Below are 15911 nucleotides of genomic sequence, written 5' to 3'. Positions count from 1 at the left end.
TGTTCTCCTTCGTTTTGTACATAACTATATAAAATGCAAGTAGGGATTAAAACTGCAGAATGAATGGTTACCGGTCCTGGAAATGCTAGCACTTGATGCAGTGTTTTGATTTTGCTGCCACTCGTACCTACAATGCAACGCGCGCAAGTCACGTGGTCTGTCGATCTCTGTTGAGGAGGCAATTTAGCCATTTGAATCCCCTGTGCTGGATTGATTGATTGATTGATATACCTTTATTAATCCCACAAAGGGAAATTTCATGTTAAGGCTGCCGACCTATTGCACGCAATGGCGGCGCCATCTTACCCATCCGACCATACATACATTACACAAACATCACATGGGGAAGACAGGTCAGAGGGGTATAACATGGAAAAGCACAACATGAGGAAAGATAAGGAGAAAAAAATAACTCCCCCCAGACTGAGCTCCAACAGGGAGATCAGTTTGAGAACAGAAAAAAAAAAAACACCTCTGCACATAGCACATGAAAAAACTCTTAATACACCAAAGAACACATGACAAGCAACAAGGGTGGGTAAAGGGTGAGAGACATCCAATGTAGACAGTACATCCTGGCCTGCAGCCTATGCGCTGGTCTCCATGATCCACCGTCAGCATCGGAAGGGAATAAGCGTCGAAGGCGTTTGGATTGGGAATGAGTGTATATCTGCATGTGTATATGTCTGTGTGCGTGTGTGTGTGTATGTCCAGAGTTCAGCTGAGACAGTGTCCTTCGCCCTGCCAGGCTAAGTAAACAGTCTTCCAGCCAACCATCAAGGACACATCTAAAACCTGCAGGACACCGGCCCTCGAGGCCTGGAGTTGCCCACCCTGGTTTAAGGGAAAGTGTCTCTGAGTTCATAGTTTCTACACAAACACCTGCAACCATCTGACATCACACCCAGTAAGGTTGGGTGATATGTAAAATTTTTCCAACCGACATTCCTCAGTCCAATAACCAACGACAGCCAATATGTCCGCGCAGGTGACTTTTTGATGGGCGGAGCAATGTAATCATGCACAGACTGATTTCTGTGTTTAGAATTTATAGTTTTGTTTAGAGGGAATATTTTACTTTCTTTTCTTGTTTGTTTCAGTTTTAATATAGCTACTTTTTGTATTATTCACTTATTTATTTGAGATGCGCCAAATCACACAAAAGACTTAACATTACATCTAAGGCTACGTTCACACTGCAGGTCTTAATGCTCAATTCCGATTTTTTGATCAAATCCGATTTTTTTGTCTGCTTGTTCACACTACAAATAAAATGCGACAGCAAACGCGCTCTAGTGTGAACGCTCAAAGCGGCCCGCATGCGCAAAATATGTCACACACAACGTGCTCTGTTTAGACCCAGAGCAAACAATATTGTTTGACTGATGGTCCTTAATATAAAGACTATGGACTTTACGTTTCCCAATTTTTGCTTTAAGTTATTTTGTTATTTACATAATAATGTAAATAACCTAATAATTATCCTTATTGCTGTTTTAGAGGAGCGGTGCTTCAAAGGATAGTTGCAGATTTCTGTCAGAATCTGCAGATTATACAGTACAAATAAAATGTTCACGTTGTCCTCCCAACAGTTTCACTGACATCTACGCTGGATGGCCAGAAAGCGTTCGCAATGTCTTCTCGGGCGCTTCTCCGGCGCTGATAATTGGCGTCTGTCTTGTGTCAGTGACGTAAAAGACGGATTTAATGCGACATGACCGTTCAAACAGCAGTCACTTTCTAAAACATCGGATATGTATCGGATTCAGTACCACATACGAAAGTGACCCAGATCGGATTTGAAAATATCGGATTTGTGCCGTTCACACTGTCATACCATGATCGGATATGGGTCGCATAGGGTCAAAAAAATCAGATTTGATGCGCTTTCGCCTGCAGTGTGAACATAGCCTTTGTTTTTGTTTTTGTTTTTTAATGTTAGCTGGAAGAGACATTTTTATTTTTAAGTTACTTTTTGTTTAATTTTGTATTTGTTGTTTGGTCGAGTGTGTAAGACAGATAAACACTGGAACGGCCTGTAAACACGGCCTGTTATAGTGGAAAAAAGAAGCCAGTTTCTCTTTGTTTCCCTCCCCACCATTGTGGATTTTTTATGTAAATAAAATGCTTTTGTTTATTTCTGAACATAGGCTGCTGCTTATCTTTCTTTTTGTAAATGAATCGCTGCATTTAGGCGCACTGTGGGCGCATTTGCACACAGGTGGAAGAGGGTGCCGTTAAAACAGCGCTATTATTTTTTCTGTTGACTGATTCTCTTAACTTCAACCAACATTATTAGCAAATGTACTCATGGGCAAATAAATAAATAGCTCTTGTAAAAACAATCGGTGAAAGCCTATCGTCGATAGTCGATAAATTCGTCCAATCGCCCAACCTTAAAACCCAGTTTAGGAGTCAACAGTTGTTCAGTATACAACGTACACAATTAGATATGGGCACTGAAACCACAGTCCATCAGTTATTTCTGAGATTTTATTAATTAATTAATTTTAGATTTCTCCATGAAAGAAAATGTATAAGTTAACTTTTTCAAGTTTTACTTTTTTATTTAAAACAAAGAAAACCCATATCAAACATAAATTCCCTCTCTTAAATATGTCTTGTCAGACAGATGCTTCCATGTGCCACTAAGGTCCTCATGACATGAAAATGAACCTCTGCCTATGTGAATCAAACATTTTTGAACATGCTATATGTATGAAGAAACAGCATGACCATAACCACATGTGTGATCTATATACTTGCTATTATACTGCATGGTCAAGAAATCAATTTCCTGGACATCCACCATATCAGTATGGCCGCGCCTTTGTGTCTGGGTACGCCTCTGTGTCTCACCACCTGCTGCCCTTGGTGTTTGTCTTGTCTCTGTTTATGTCAATTTGAATAAATAATGTCAAGCTGCCATAGTGTATGACTGCCCAACTCTCTTCTTTCAGGGACACTTACACATTTGAATTTAGTCAGAAATGCCCTTTCCGCTAACTACCCCTCAGTATACCTAGAGGGCCCTGAGCTAACCCCTGTGGCTGCCATCAGAGGAAAGGTGCAAGAAGTGTTCAGTTGAGAATGCACGTCTCTAACTGATATCGGCTTATTTGATTCATTAAAGAAGACAAATCTGACCAGCCTTGTCAACTTGTCTACCACTGTATTCTTGCGCCCAGGTAAACCCTACTCCAACCTATCCCTAGGGGCTTAGCCACTGACTTCTGGATTTCCTTCCACTTTGTGAAGCAGACCTCCTGAATCCTCGAGAAATTTCTCCACTCATCAAACTCTGCCCAGCTGATTGTAACTTGATGGTCAATTTGCTCTTGATAGCTTCCATGTGCCATTTCAGAAGGGCTTTATCAATCAATTCTGTGATTTTCTTTCAAGAACAATAACAAATAACAAATAAAACAAATAAAAATTTGATCAAGTTTTAATTCTTGGTGATTTTAATGTCCATGTTTGCTGTCCTGATAAACCTACGGTAAATTTTTTTAATGCACCTCCTTCATTCTTTTAATTTCACTTGGCTCACTACTGCACTCACTCATAAACCGGACCATATATTAGACCTAGATTTGTCTTTTGGTATTTCAATTTATTAATTTTCAATTTCAATTTGTAATCTGGATATAACAGATGCTTTTTCATTAGAATTCTATATTATCCTTTTTGATATGCTGCTCCTTCTTTCCCCTGCCACACAGCATCTACCTTTTCACCAATCACATTATATTAATTCCTCCACTGCTAACTATTTTGGTGAGTCCTTCAAAGCTGCAACAGATGCTTGGTCCGTAGCAGCTTCCCTGCTCTATCTCAGCACTGAAGATTTTACTAACTTATTCAAAAGCAACTGCTCCTCAATTATGGATACTGCTGCTCTGAATAAATTGAGAGTATAAAGCCTGGCCTTAAACAGTCGTCCTGATGATTGCTCAGTGAATGTTTTCTCCCATCAACTCTTAAAATGTGAATAATTTCTACAATTCCTTACTAGTAAAGTTGAGACTAATAGCATTCCCTCCCCTTTCACAGTTTAACTAACTCTCTCAAATAGCCTGTTTTAAACCCATTACACTACCCACTCTTACAAAGACAGAGATTTCTCATTGAAATCTACAACTTGCTCTCTAGTTACTGTGCCTTCCACTCTTCTGAAAGATGTATTTGATCCAAGCACCCTCTCCATTATCAACACTTCTAAATCTACTGGTACTGTTCCATCTCTCTTGAAGCAGGTAATCCAGCACTTGCTGAGAAAGTACAACTTAGACTCCAAATTACCTAATAATTACCAACCTCTACAATCAACCACTACCAAAATTCTTCAGCAACTTATTCCTTGCATACAGAAAAACAACATCTTTAAAAAGTATAAAATGAAAACAATTCTTCTACATCAGCTGCACCTTATTGTAGGGTATCTCAGGATTCCATTTTAGGCCTTATTCTGGTCTCCCAGTTTTGCTTACTCTGGGACAAATCATGAGTAAACACAATCTCTATTCACTCTCATACTGACACTATTCAGTTGCACCTCTGCCTTAACCCCAATGAGAAGTCCACTTTCTGATTAAGTTTGACAAGCAAATTACCTCAATGGTTAAAAACGTCTTCGTTTTGTTTTTTTAATCTCTGTTCCATATCAAAAATTAAGCCTTTTCTTTATGTGAAAGATCTGGAGATTGTTATTCATGCCCTCATTTCTTCCCACTCAACTACTGCAATTCACTTTACAATTGTCTCAGTCCTCTCTGTCCCATCTTCAGTTTATCGAAAATGCTGTTGCTAGGATCCTCACAGGGACTCAAAAAAGACATCATATTATACCTGTTTTAGCTTCTTGATTTCCTGAAAAATTTAGAATTGATTTCACTGATTTCAAGATCCTTCTCTTTGTCAATAGAGCCCTTCATGGTTTGACCCCTTCTTACATCACCAACCTCCTATAAACCTGCTCCCTTTCCAGGTCCCACTCCCATGAATCGCAGAATACTGACCCAAATGCAGAACACCAGAACAGTCAAGGGTTAAACTCAAAACACATTTTTAATAGGGTTGTTTAAGCAGTCGAAAGAATATAATATCCACAAAGGCAAAATGAATCCAGAGCAGCATGAAACACATGAGGGCGGGTTAACCGAGACAAACAATGCTCTTTATAAATAAATTTGAATTGAGTAGAGTTGAGAACACAAAAAAAAATAGTTCCATGTACACTAGAGGACTGCGATACTATGTGTATTTATGAAGGTGCCAGAGAACCCAGCGGTGCACAACAATTATGATACAAACTTCCATTAGAGAGGAAGAAGACATAGAAAGAATTTAATTTTCCTGTGACCTACCCATACAGTAATTAAAGATTGAGAACAGAGTGTGTTATACCCAGATGTACAAACTGAAAGCCTTCAAGCTTGATGAACTGTGCCATAAAGTGCTTTCACATTGTAGAGCATCACAGTTGTCTGTTCTCTGCAAATCACGTCCTGTGTCTGAAAAGATCAGCTGTGGAGTGGTGCTGTGTGGGTGTTGGGGTCTGTAAATGTGTATGTGTGCATCTATCTTACTGTCAGGTGTGATTTGATCAAAAAATACATGTGACAAGTCTGAACTGAGGCTACCAGCAGCCAAATACAGCGCACAAGAACAAACTGCTACAGCAGCAAACACTAACTACACTTCATCATCAGCCTTTCTACAAGACCTATTGTCTTCCAGTCTCAATGGGTATTTTCCTACCTCGCAGTCCTTCCAGATCTCAGGGTCTGTCTCTCCACTGCTCTGGATCTCCTGCACCAGGGCCCTAAGGGTCTCCAGGGAGCTTGGATTGATGAATGGGAGGGTCTTCCCTTGTTCAAAGGCTTCATCTGTGCTCAGACATAGGCTCCTGTAAAACAAATTGGATATTGTTAAAATATTGTATCAAGTATTAAAATATTAGATATTAGATTAGAATATATTAGATATGTTTCTCCAGCCAGTATTATTTTATACTGTCTGGCAATGTTATTATTATTATTATTATTATTATTATTATAGCTGAGCAGTATTTTAGAGACTCAATAAAATTATAAAAGTCAAAAAAGATCTCTACTTCTTAGAGCAGACTGACATATTGTCTAGCCATCTGCAGCAGATATTGGCCTATCACAGAATTTTCAGTGTCTGATATTTTGTTCAACATGCGCCAATATTAAAAATATTTCTATGCAACATAAGGCAGAAGAATATCCATCTGTATATTTAAAAACAGTGCTTATCTTGAAGAATAGCTCTGACACATTTGTCTGCAGTACATGCAGCAGAGTAACGTCACAGCTGAGCAGCAGGTAGTGTCAAGCACTGGAACTTATCTTTAGCCTTTGAAATGTTTTGGTGGAAATTAACACAATAGCCCTATACTTCCTCTTCCAGTTTAACACTCTATATGTGTAACTATAAATAAATACCACCCAATATGTATATTGTATGTACAGTATCTACTTGAACTCAATCTGTTCAGAGGTTTTCCAAACACAACACAAAAAGGTCCACTGAACACAAGAGAGTAATATCAGCACCTATTCAATTTTCCATTCCATTTAAATCTGAGAAATAATTATGTATGCGGTCAATTGTAGTTCTTAGAAAGAAAAAAAACTGTCATAGGAGTTTTAAAAGACCATAAATCAAAATTGACACAGAAAATTGCAGTCAATGCATCTTCATATTCAACACTCCTACATATGTTCAAATTTCCACAAGCATTTAAAGAGAGCTGTCACAATAATGGAGAAAATCTTCTGCATAAATAGGTAGTAAATGTAAATCAATTTTCTTTCAAGCATTTAAATAAAAAAAAAAAAACTACAACAACACACCTGCATTAGAAAAAAAAAAAAAACTCATACAGTAAGGAACTTAGAGTTACGGTACCTGATCTTGTTGCATGCTGGTGTGATGTCCATGGGCCTGCACTCCACAGTGCCTCCTGTTGTTTGGGAGGTTGTGTGTCTCCCCTCAGAGACAGCCAGTCCTGAGGCTGATGTCCCCTCAGAAGACACCAGCGAGTTTTCGCTCTCCTTGCCCACATCCCCATCAGCACTGACATGGCAATGGCTCAAAGCCCCTGAGCTGGACACATCCTCTGAGATACTGTCATCTGTGGACATTTTTATGGGCCCATGCAGAGGGAGTCACTCTGACAGCTAGGGACCAAGGGAGAAAAGTTAAGAGTGCTGTTAATCACACTTCTTGTATTTCCAGCTTCAACAACAGGAAGTGCTGCTGAACTGTGAACACGACAATGCATTAATACGTTAATGCATAATACATGTAAAAGCCAAGAAAAGACACCCAATCAACTCTTAGTTTTGATCTTAGATCTACTATCAACATTCAGTAACTGACATAAATATAAGCAACATAAATAAGACATAAACAAAAGCCGTGCACAATATGCAGATTTTCAAGATAATATGTAATTGTTTTTGCTTTAGCCTGTGACAGAAGATCTTCTGTCAGTCTGTCTGTCATGACCTGTGTTTGCTCGTCCAACATGGGCAGCTTTGATTGGACACCTAATTAACTTAGCCAACAACAAGATAATCAACAGAGAAGGAGCTCCACAAGCAGTGGGCTGGTTCATTTAATAAGAGGGTACATTAGCTGTTTTAGCTATGGTGTCGGCCAGCGCAACGGATGCTGCAGACGGTTGAAGTTGCCTATAAACTCCGCGGGAGCCTGGGTCAGTCAGGCTAAGTTACCAAGCTAGCACAGTAACTACCTCTGACTAGCAGTTCAAAATGGTTAGCTAGCTAGCTCAGTTTGGCTAAGTTGGGTTATGACAGGTTTGTAACCACAGCGTAGGCACACAGGAGAGCGCGGGTGAAACGATAGCGCACGCGGGTATATAATAAATGATGTAAAACAGAAAACTGTGTCGCGCTGATTGGCTACATGTAATAAACATTTAACCTACCCGTTAACTTGTATCATTATTTCATCCATATTTCTCTGTGAGTAGTCTAGCTGGCTAGCTGGTTGCTGGTTGGCTACTGCACTGCAGTGGTCGTTGGCTGCTGTAGCGTTCACAGCCCACATTGCTATTGGTCAAAATATTATCTGAAATACAGAGCTGTGATTGGTCGTTACTTTCACTCAGTGTTTCTATTGGTTATGTGGGGAACAGAGGCGTACGCATCTGTTGGGACCGTAGATAAACCAAAAGCATGAGGATTGTAAATTATCAATAACGGGAAAAAGACACACGTTTATTTGACTTAAAATGTGGCTTTTAAGCCAGATAACTAAAGTCATGAAGAGTTTCTGATTTTTTACGCCTTATTGTGTTTTAAAGTCAGTTTGCTCGATTCTTGAACTAGTGTGTGATGGGTTTTATATTAGACATTTCTCATTTATGGTGTTTTGTTAGTATCGTTTCAAGGGTACTAGCAACTTATATAGCAGCCAAACAAAACATTTTACTCAGGAGAGTGGCTCCTTTTTCATGTACTTTTGAATGTAAAACAGTGACTACAGTATATACAGCTGCATATAATATAATTTGGTTTCAACACAGTCAGACCTGTACACCAAACCATATTGTGTGTTTGTGGAACAACCAGAGTAAAAAAAGTTTCAAAAAGTATATGAATCCATTCATCACATTCTCATTTTTGAAATGTATTTGAAATTTTGTACTTATTTGTTTGGTTGCATTTTGATTATTCAAACATGTGGAGGAACCCCATGTCCACTGTCACAACAAGTCAGATGTTCTATTTTGATTTCAGATCTTGCATCTCCCATTTGGCTTGGCATTAATTTGCAGGTTTCTTAAGTATGGGTATTTCACAATATCAGTGAATGTAACCACTTTTGGTGTAACATATTTTCACACAAGAATCCATTTTATATATTAGAGGCCTTAGAGAATATGAAAAATACTGCTTAAAGATAAAGCTGGGATATGTTAGCGGGGGGATTTATTGTCATACAGAAGTAACTCATCAGGTCTCAGAAGCACTTTGTCATCAAAATATTTGTCAATTAATGCTCCGTGAATAGCAGATTAATTGTTAATAACTGTTAAATGTTTGAGAGAAATATTTTCTCCCTTTTGGCATGGATAAGTCTACAAAATTCCAAAATAGATAAAAAAATTTTTAGACAAAATCAGAACTATTTAAAAGAGGTGCACTGCCATAAATTATATGGCAATGAACTATATTTATTTTATGAGTCATCCATTTGAAAAAAAAAGTAGGATCCATAGTAGTCTGGACTATAGACTGTATATAAAAGATGGATGTTAAAGCCAATAACACAAAATGGCCTTAAACTTGCATTCTTTTTCATTGACAATCAGGGGTCAACCCCTGTGTGTAAAAAGAAATATTATTAAATACAACATGAAATTCATTTTGTTATTCCCTATTAAAATCTAAAAGGATGATACTTTGGTGCAGGCATACGACCTACCATGTGATTGACAGGTCACCACCACATGAGCACTCGGTGCAGTTGACTTTCAAATTCAGCCTACTTTCATTATATTTAGCTTTTAATAGTATTACAATGTGTTATATCATGACGATTATGTCAATCATCATGGCCAACTAACCAACTGTTGATATATTTCAACCTGGACCAATATGGTTTACTGATCCATCATCCATTCATCCAAAGAGATGTGTCATTATAGGTAGATGCTGATTTATTAGTAGGTCAAATTTAATTAATTGATAGATCATCACTGGCCTCTATAATTTAGCTATAACTAGTACAATATACCAGTAGTCTCTTAAACCATGTGTACATGGGAAAATGTAATGCACTTATTAAACCCAGAGTACAATAAATCATGTTGACAACTATATTGAAAATACAATTTATTACACTGAGTAATAAATACATACAAAGATGCAAGTTAACAGCATTTTCCTTTTTCCCCCTCCCTTTAATACCAAAACCAACCTCAAAAACGAATCAACCGATGCATTTGGCATGTCTCTGTCCCTCCCTTACTTAGCTAGGTGTTACAGGCGTCTGAAAAACAGACCAACCACTACCAAAAAAAACAAAGTTTAAAAAAAATTCAAAGAAGAAGTCCTCCCCATCTACACCTGTATACTCCATGCAGTGTCTACAATTAACCTATGAGCCCATTTGCATGCATAAACCAATGCTTTAAATATGAAGTCAAAACTATGATCCCAAAAATGGGGCATAAAAAAAACAAACAAACAAAAAAACAAAAACAAACAAACAAACAAAACAAAAAAAAACACATGATATCTCTCATTTTAGTTCCAATAACCCACACATGATTGAAATTATCCTCCAGAGCTCTCAGGAGTCACAAATTGCATTACTGTATTTCTTTTTTTTTCTCTCCCTCAAGGAGCTTGCTGTTCCATCCTTTGTTCATTTACTTCCTCCTTGCAAAGGAAACGCCATGCAAGTTATTTTTTCTCCTCATGAAAGGTAGTTCTTGCAGGGAGGAATGGGCGTTTTTAGCTAGGACCTTGCATTCCTCTCAGTCTCAGCCAAGCATTCACGCACCAGCCCCCTGGCATGGATTATTCCTTTGAAGAAGAACAAATACAAATTTAGTCTGAGAAATGTTAATGCTTGCCTGCTGCTTTTGTATTGCTCTGCATATAAAGGTTACCTCTTTTCAGTCGCTCCATTGCACTCTTACTTCCAGCGTATGTGGGTCTGATCTCCTTTCCGAGCTCTTCGATGATGGCCAGCAGCTCTGCATATTTGTTCTGAGGCACTTGGCTGCCAGTAGAGCCCTGAAGTTAAAGCAAAAATCAGTCAGGTTCAATACATTTAAACTGGTTTCTGGTATGCAAAATGGAGCCTCACAGTACAGTTTAATACTTGTGCTTTAACTTCTGACCAAAAATTAGGACCTGTGGAGTCTGGGGTGGAGAGTAGTGTCTAAAATTGACCTTCATGTCCCAACACTACATCAGACACAGAGAGGTATTTCATGTCACTATAAGAGTCCATATAAGCAGCCCTGCTTAAAATCCCCAAGAAATCACCACTTCTTGATTCAGTTGTGCTGCTGCTGTGTAAAAGACCACCACTGGATGGAAACAGGTAAAAACACTGCTTTTCATCATATGGGTGGTTTGACAGACTGTAAATGCAATTTTAATATAAAAATATGACTTATGTTGAAACCTGGACTGTAAAGTTGATATGAATATGAAGTAATTAGGCCAATGTTCTCCAGTTTTGCACAAATAAAACTCAACAAACAACACTCTTGTATCTTCCATGGCAATGAAGGAAATGGAAAAACTGGAAAAGTATGTTTGTTTTGTTTTGCCTTTACGAGCTGGGGTATACAGTGAGATTAGTAGTTACCTGTGAAAATCCCAGAGAAGGAGGTCCGTAGTCACTCAGAAGGGGCCTGTAGGACTGCAGTGTGGCCAGGCTAGCTGCTGAGGGAGACTGAAGGTTTGCAACTGTGGACAATTCAAAAACAACTCCTGTCAAAATCAAAATAGACACACAAATCAAATATATTCAAAAAAATAGAAAACTTTCACAGCTGAGAAACCTCAGCCAACTGCTCAACTTTTAAAGCACTTTAGAGAACCTGTAAGGTTAAAAGGCACTACAAATAGAAACTGTTTGCCATTAAAGAGATTTTTTGTTTATGGAAATTGTATTATCAGAGCAGTAAAGCCGTTTTTTTTCTTATAGTCAGCAGTTTCACAAAGGAAGCATGTTAGGCTCTTCAGTGTTTGTGTTGTGGGAAACAGCAGGGAGGTGATGCTGATGGTGCAGGGCTTGACAGTGCGTATGTTTCACATTACAGTTAAAGAAAAGATGCATACACTGTAAAATGTTTTTAGGAACATGTGTGGGAATGAAATATGCTACAGCATTCACCACAAGCAGCATTTATTCTTCTCACAGGTGTAGTATCTCCTCTCTAACACACACACACACAGAAAACATTAAAAGTACAACGCCGCAAGAAAGTGAGCCCAGGCGGGGGTGAAGTGATTTTCTAGTTTCAACAGCAGCAGTGCTTGTTACTGTCATCACACTCAAAACCTTTTATCAAACCACCCATTCAGTGACCTCAGACATGAAGAAAAGAGATGAGTATGCCAGTGAACTTTGCTTTTCATTGCAGTCATTTCTCTTTCTAGCAGTAATTTCTAATTCCTTTATACTTTTCTTCCAAGAAGACAGACTTTATCATTTTTGAAAGTCATCTTGAACAATACTTCTCTTTGAAGGTTGTTTAAAGTTCAGTCCAGTCGTTGTACCTTATCACCTTCAAAGGAATGTTCTTTTTCTTTGTGAAGCCACCTAACACTGATCTATGAATCACTCAAGCAGCGAAAAAAGGCACAAAACTTAAATTATCAAGGAGTTTTGTTACTACATGACAGAGAACTTAGCAAAGAACCAATTTAAATTCTGTCTTGAGGCACTTTTTTACCAGCAGCCTGCTGCAGAAGTAAACATCTTTGATGACTATGAAAAATGCCAACAATAACACAGTTTGTCAGGTATAATAGAGTATATTTACACCAATATGGAGAACTTAGAGGACAAAAGTGGAGCAAAGGCCTAAAGAGCTATCTTTAGGCCTGGGTTATCTTATCTGAATGTCATGTGTTTAAGAAAAAGGAAAAAAAAAAAAAATCTGTCACAGGAGAGATGCATCTGGCCCTTCAGGTGATCCACCTACTATTCACCAAAGCCTCATCAGAAACAGGCTCAGCTGAAGCGTAGCTGTCAAGAAGCTGTTCTTAAGGAAGGGAAACTGGGGGGAAAAGCTCAAGTATGCCAAGTTACACAAGAACTGGGCTGAAAATCACCAGCAACAGGGAGTTCAAATTTTTAGTTTGTGTACCGAGAAGGTCAGGAGAGCGCTACAGCCATCTATAAAACAGGATGAAAGCTCTGTCATGGTTTGGGGCTGCATTTTAGCCAGTGATGTTGGGGCTCTTGTCAAAATTAATGGACTGTGAACGGAGAAAAGTACCGTCAGATTTTGATCCACTATGCAAACGTTTCATTTTTCACCATGATAATGTTCCCAAACACACTGCCACTGGAGTAGAGCATACCTGGATACAAAAACATTTACTGGAACACAGTCAGTCTGACCCCCCCTTACTCTGAAGCAGTGTTCCTATGTTCCTAGCTCCTATGAGAGTTAAGGCTGTGTTGAAGAACAAAGCTTCGACTTTCGAGATTGTTGGAATTATATAAACTCTCTTTTTGCATTATATACTGTATTCCCGTGTATGTTTGCACATGATTCAATAAATCTCTACATCCATTTCCCATTTTCCTAGCAAAATATAAAGAAATGATAGGTGGTTTAAGACTACAGTACAGTAGATTAATATAAACCTACTAAAAACTTAGTCAGTACTATTAAAGATAAAGCTAATCAGCAGCTTATGAAGCTATAAAAACTACTTAAAAATTGTTATGCTGGACATAGGTGATATCATCTTTGGTATGCCATAGTCTTATGAAAATGGAGATGAAATTTAAGTTTAAACAAAGGATTGACCTTTAGATATATCTGTCATTGTCTGGACCCATTACCTCTGGACTAAAGTAAAGCAAGTAGAAGTAAAATGGGTAAAATGTTGCAAAAGCACTGAAACATCAATATTAACAATCTCATAAGAGAATGTCAGTCAGGGAAAAAAAATCATTTTTTGCACTTTATTCATGTGCTAAAAATAGAAATTATTTCCCTTGTTACTAATAGAATTTTTGAATTACAATTTTACCAAATACCTACAATCTGTACACCACCGTTAGCTTGACTTGGAACGACAATTCCTATTGTTTTTTTCCCTTCTTCTTCTTTCTTTTAATTCTTAACTCTTCCCACTACTTCCATACATTTCTCTATATAACAGATACCTTTACTTTGAGCAGATTGATTTTTTGTATTTTTTATGTTTTGGCTGGTAACATAAAGAAACTGGGGATCTGAACACTTCCATCCACGCACATGCACCTCCATAATCACCGCTCCCCTGTCGCTTTGTTCGCCTGTAATATTCAACCTCCAACACGAGATGTCCTCGAAGAGACATAAAAAAAATTCGAGGCAGATCAATCGGCAGCTCCGACCGAGGAGCATCATGGAGGAAACGGAACAAGGCTGGCTCAAGAAGACATAAGTGATACATTTTTGTCACCGTGTAACGGCACCCACCCGGCGGGACCGCGACCCCGGACGACGGATATCGACACTGTAGGAACCGCCGCCGACTCCTTTCACATCCCCACCGTGTTTCTTCGCCGACTTGTATCGCGGATGGCGCTCTTTTACATTAGTAATAATGGCGGATATGAATTAGCCTAGCTCCCAGGATCTGACCCTATATATATAACTGGACAAAAACTACAGACACGGTCTTTCTCCAGGTATTCTCCGAGACCCCGAATTTAACACTCGATTTAACAGACGGATACTTTGATTTTCTCCGCCGTTTTTTCCTTACCCTGGTTCCCAGAAGTTCCCGGAATGTGCTGATGGACATTGGGTTTGTAAGACATTCCCAAAGACATTGTAAATTAAAGAAATAAAAATGACCCGAAATTCAGTGAAGCGTCTGTCTCTCACTTTTTGTTTACAACAGCGGCACCGGCAAATATGGCCGTCACTTTATATTGACACCCACTGTGCTTTTTAACATTGCTACTATCCACTGCGGATTATCAAGAAAACGGTTAAAAGAAGCACATTTCACCACAAAGCGACCAAATTCGCGCACGCTTTAACACGCATTTTAAGCACATTTGCCAACCTTTATCCCTGAGTTTACTTTAACGACACTTTTAAAAGACTTTTTTAACAAAAAGTGTTTAAACGTGATATGTGTTTAGATGTTTTAAACTTAAATTTTTTACACAACATTATGAAGGAGAAACCAGACTTTTAAAGTAGAATAGGCAACCAGACGTGGATACATGTATTTGAGGTTAAACTTTATACTCACCCAAATTTTTTAATAGATTTTTTTTTTTTTTTTTTTTTGGTTAAGATAAAGTATGAAAGAACACCAGCGTACCTGTCTTTGTCTGAGGGGTCGTATCCATTACTACTGATAGCCGTCTGCTTTTACCTAAAAAGAAAAGTAACTGGAGTTGGAAGCAGGCGCTCTTATTTCGGAGACTTTATCTTCAGTTTTTCAAAAATGTGCTCAGGAGTCATTTCAGTTCTTCATGTCCCATCAGTACTTTTGGCCACATGGTTGGCCACACAAAGGCAAAAGTGTGGTCCAATCGTGGCTCTCAGGGTCATGACCCGGACCCCTGCCCGCTCTGTGCCCCCCCCCCCAAAAGAAGGCGCACGTAACAGGGTGAAAAATGCACTGTTTAGTGTTAAATCATTTCAAAATAAATGTTTCTAATTTTGGTAATTGCAATCTTGGCGCAATGCAAGCAGTGGGAGCTCATTATCAATATCAATAAATTATCAATAAAACAACCATATAAAGCTTGAGGTTTAGAAGACAGCAGTTTTTATAGATTTTTTTTATTATTATTATTTTAGAAAACTTAAATAGTCTGACATTTTAAGGAGCTGGAGAATCGCTCCATAAAAAAATCTTAACGGCCTTTCTGGGAGTATTTCACCATGCTTTTGTTTAATGCACTTTGTATTAACTTATGTGTATGGGAATTATATGTAATGGCATTATATACTTAGTTGCCAGTTTATTAGCAACACCTAAAGTAATAGAGCTATAAATGCTCATATACACCTCACACTTTTAATATGCATGCATAATGCTTTTTTTTCTGCACTTATGAACTACACAGAGCTGTACTTTGAGCATCAAAATAAATGAATAAATAAAGTGAGTAAGCACCTCGCAGCATTCTCACATGCA

General features: G+C 38.4%; 2 protein-coding genes across 6 annotated transcripts in view; both read right to left on the bottom strand.

Moving 5' to 3' along the window:
* The window catches only part of mphosph9 (M-phase phosphoprotein 9), a 34793-nt gene extending 26680 nt beyond the window's left edge, over positions 1–8113 (bottom strand). For both annotated transcript variants that reach the window (XM_003455119.5, XM_005459653.4), the window contains exons 1-3: positions 7982–8113; positions 6937–7208; positions 5761–5908 (exon numbers count right to left, since the gene is read on the bottom strand). In XM_003455119.5, coding sequence (XP_003455167.2) covers positions 5761–5908; positions 6937–7172 — 384 coding nt within the window. In that variant the 5' untranslated portion in view covers positions 7173–7208; positions 7982–8113. The remainder of the gene's footprint in view (positions 1–5760; positions 5909–6936; positions 7209–7981) is intronic.
* A 1763-nt stretch (positions 8114–9876) lies between these two features.
* cdk2ap1 (cyclin dependent kinase 2 associated protein 1) lies at positions 9877–15328 on the bottom strand. Of its 4 annotated transcripts, none has more exons than XM_025909001.1 (4): positions 15087–15328; positions 11386–11510; positions 10676–10802; positions 9877–10589 (listed from the first exon to the last, which is right to left on the bottom strand). In XM_025909001.1, the coding sequence occupies exons 1-4, from the start codon at positions 15112–15114 to the stop codon at positions 10522–10524; spliced, it is 348 nt and encodes a 115-aa protein (XP_025764786.1). In that variant the 5' UTR covers positions 15115–15328; the 3' UTR covers positions 9877–10521. The 4 variants fall into 4 exon arrangements, with proteins under 4 accessions (XP_025764786.1, XP_003455192.1, XP_003455191.1 ...); XM_003455144.5 differs by having other exon boundaries at positions 11386–11486; positions 15087–15325; XM_003455143.5 differs by lacking the exon at positions 15087–15328 and adding an exon at positions 14517–14768 and having other exon boundaries at positions 11386–11486.
* Between the last annotated feature and the right edge of the window lie 583 nt (positions 15329–15911).

This window comes from Oreochromis niloticus, linkage group LG7, assembly GCF_001858045.2.
Source record: "Oreochromis niloticus isolate F11D_XX linkage group LG7, O_niloticus_UMD_NMBU, whole genome shotgun sequence".
NCBI classification, from domain to species: Eukaryota; Metazoa; Chordata; class Actinopteri; order Cichliformes; family Cichlidae; genus Oreochromis; species Oreochromis niloticus.
Note: the sequence above shows the minus strand (reverse complement) of the source record. Positions and strands in the feature narration are given on the sequence as shown.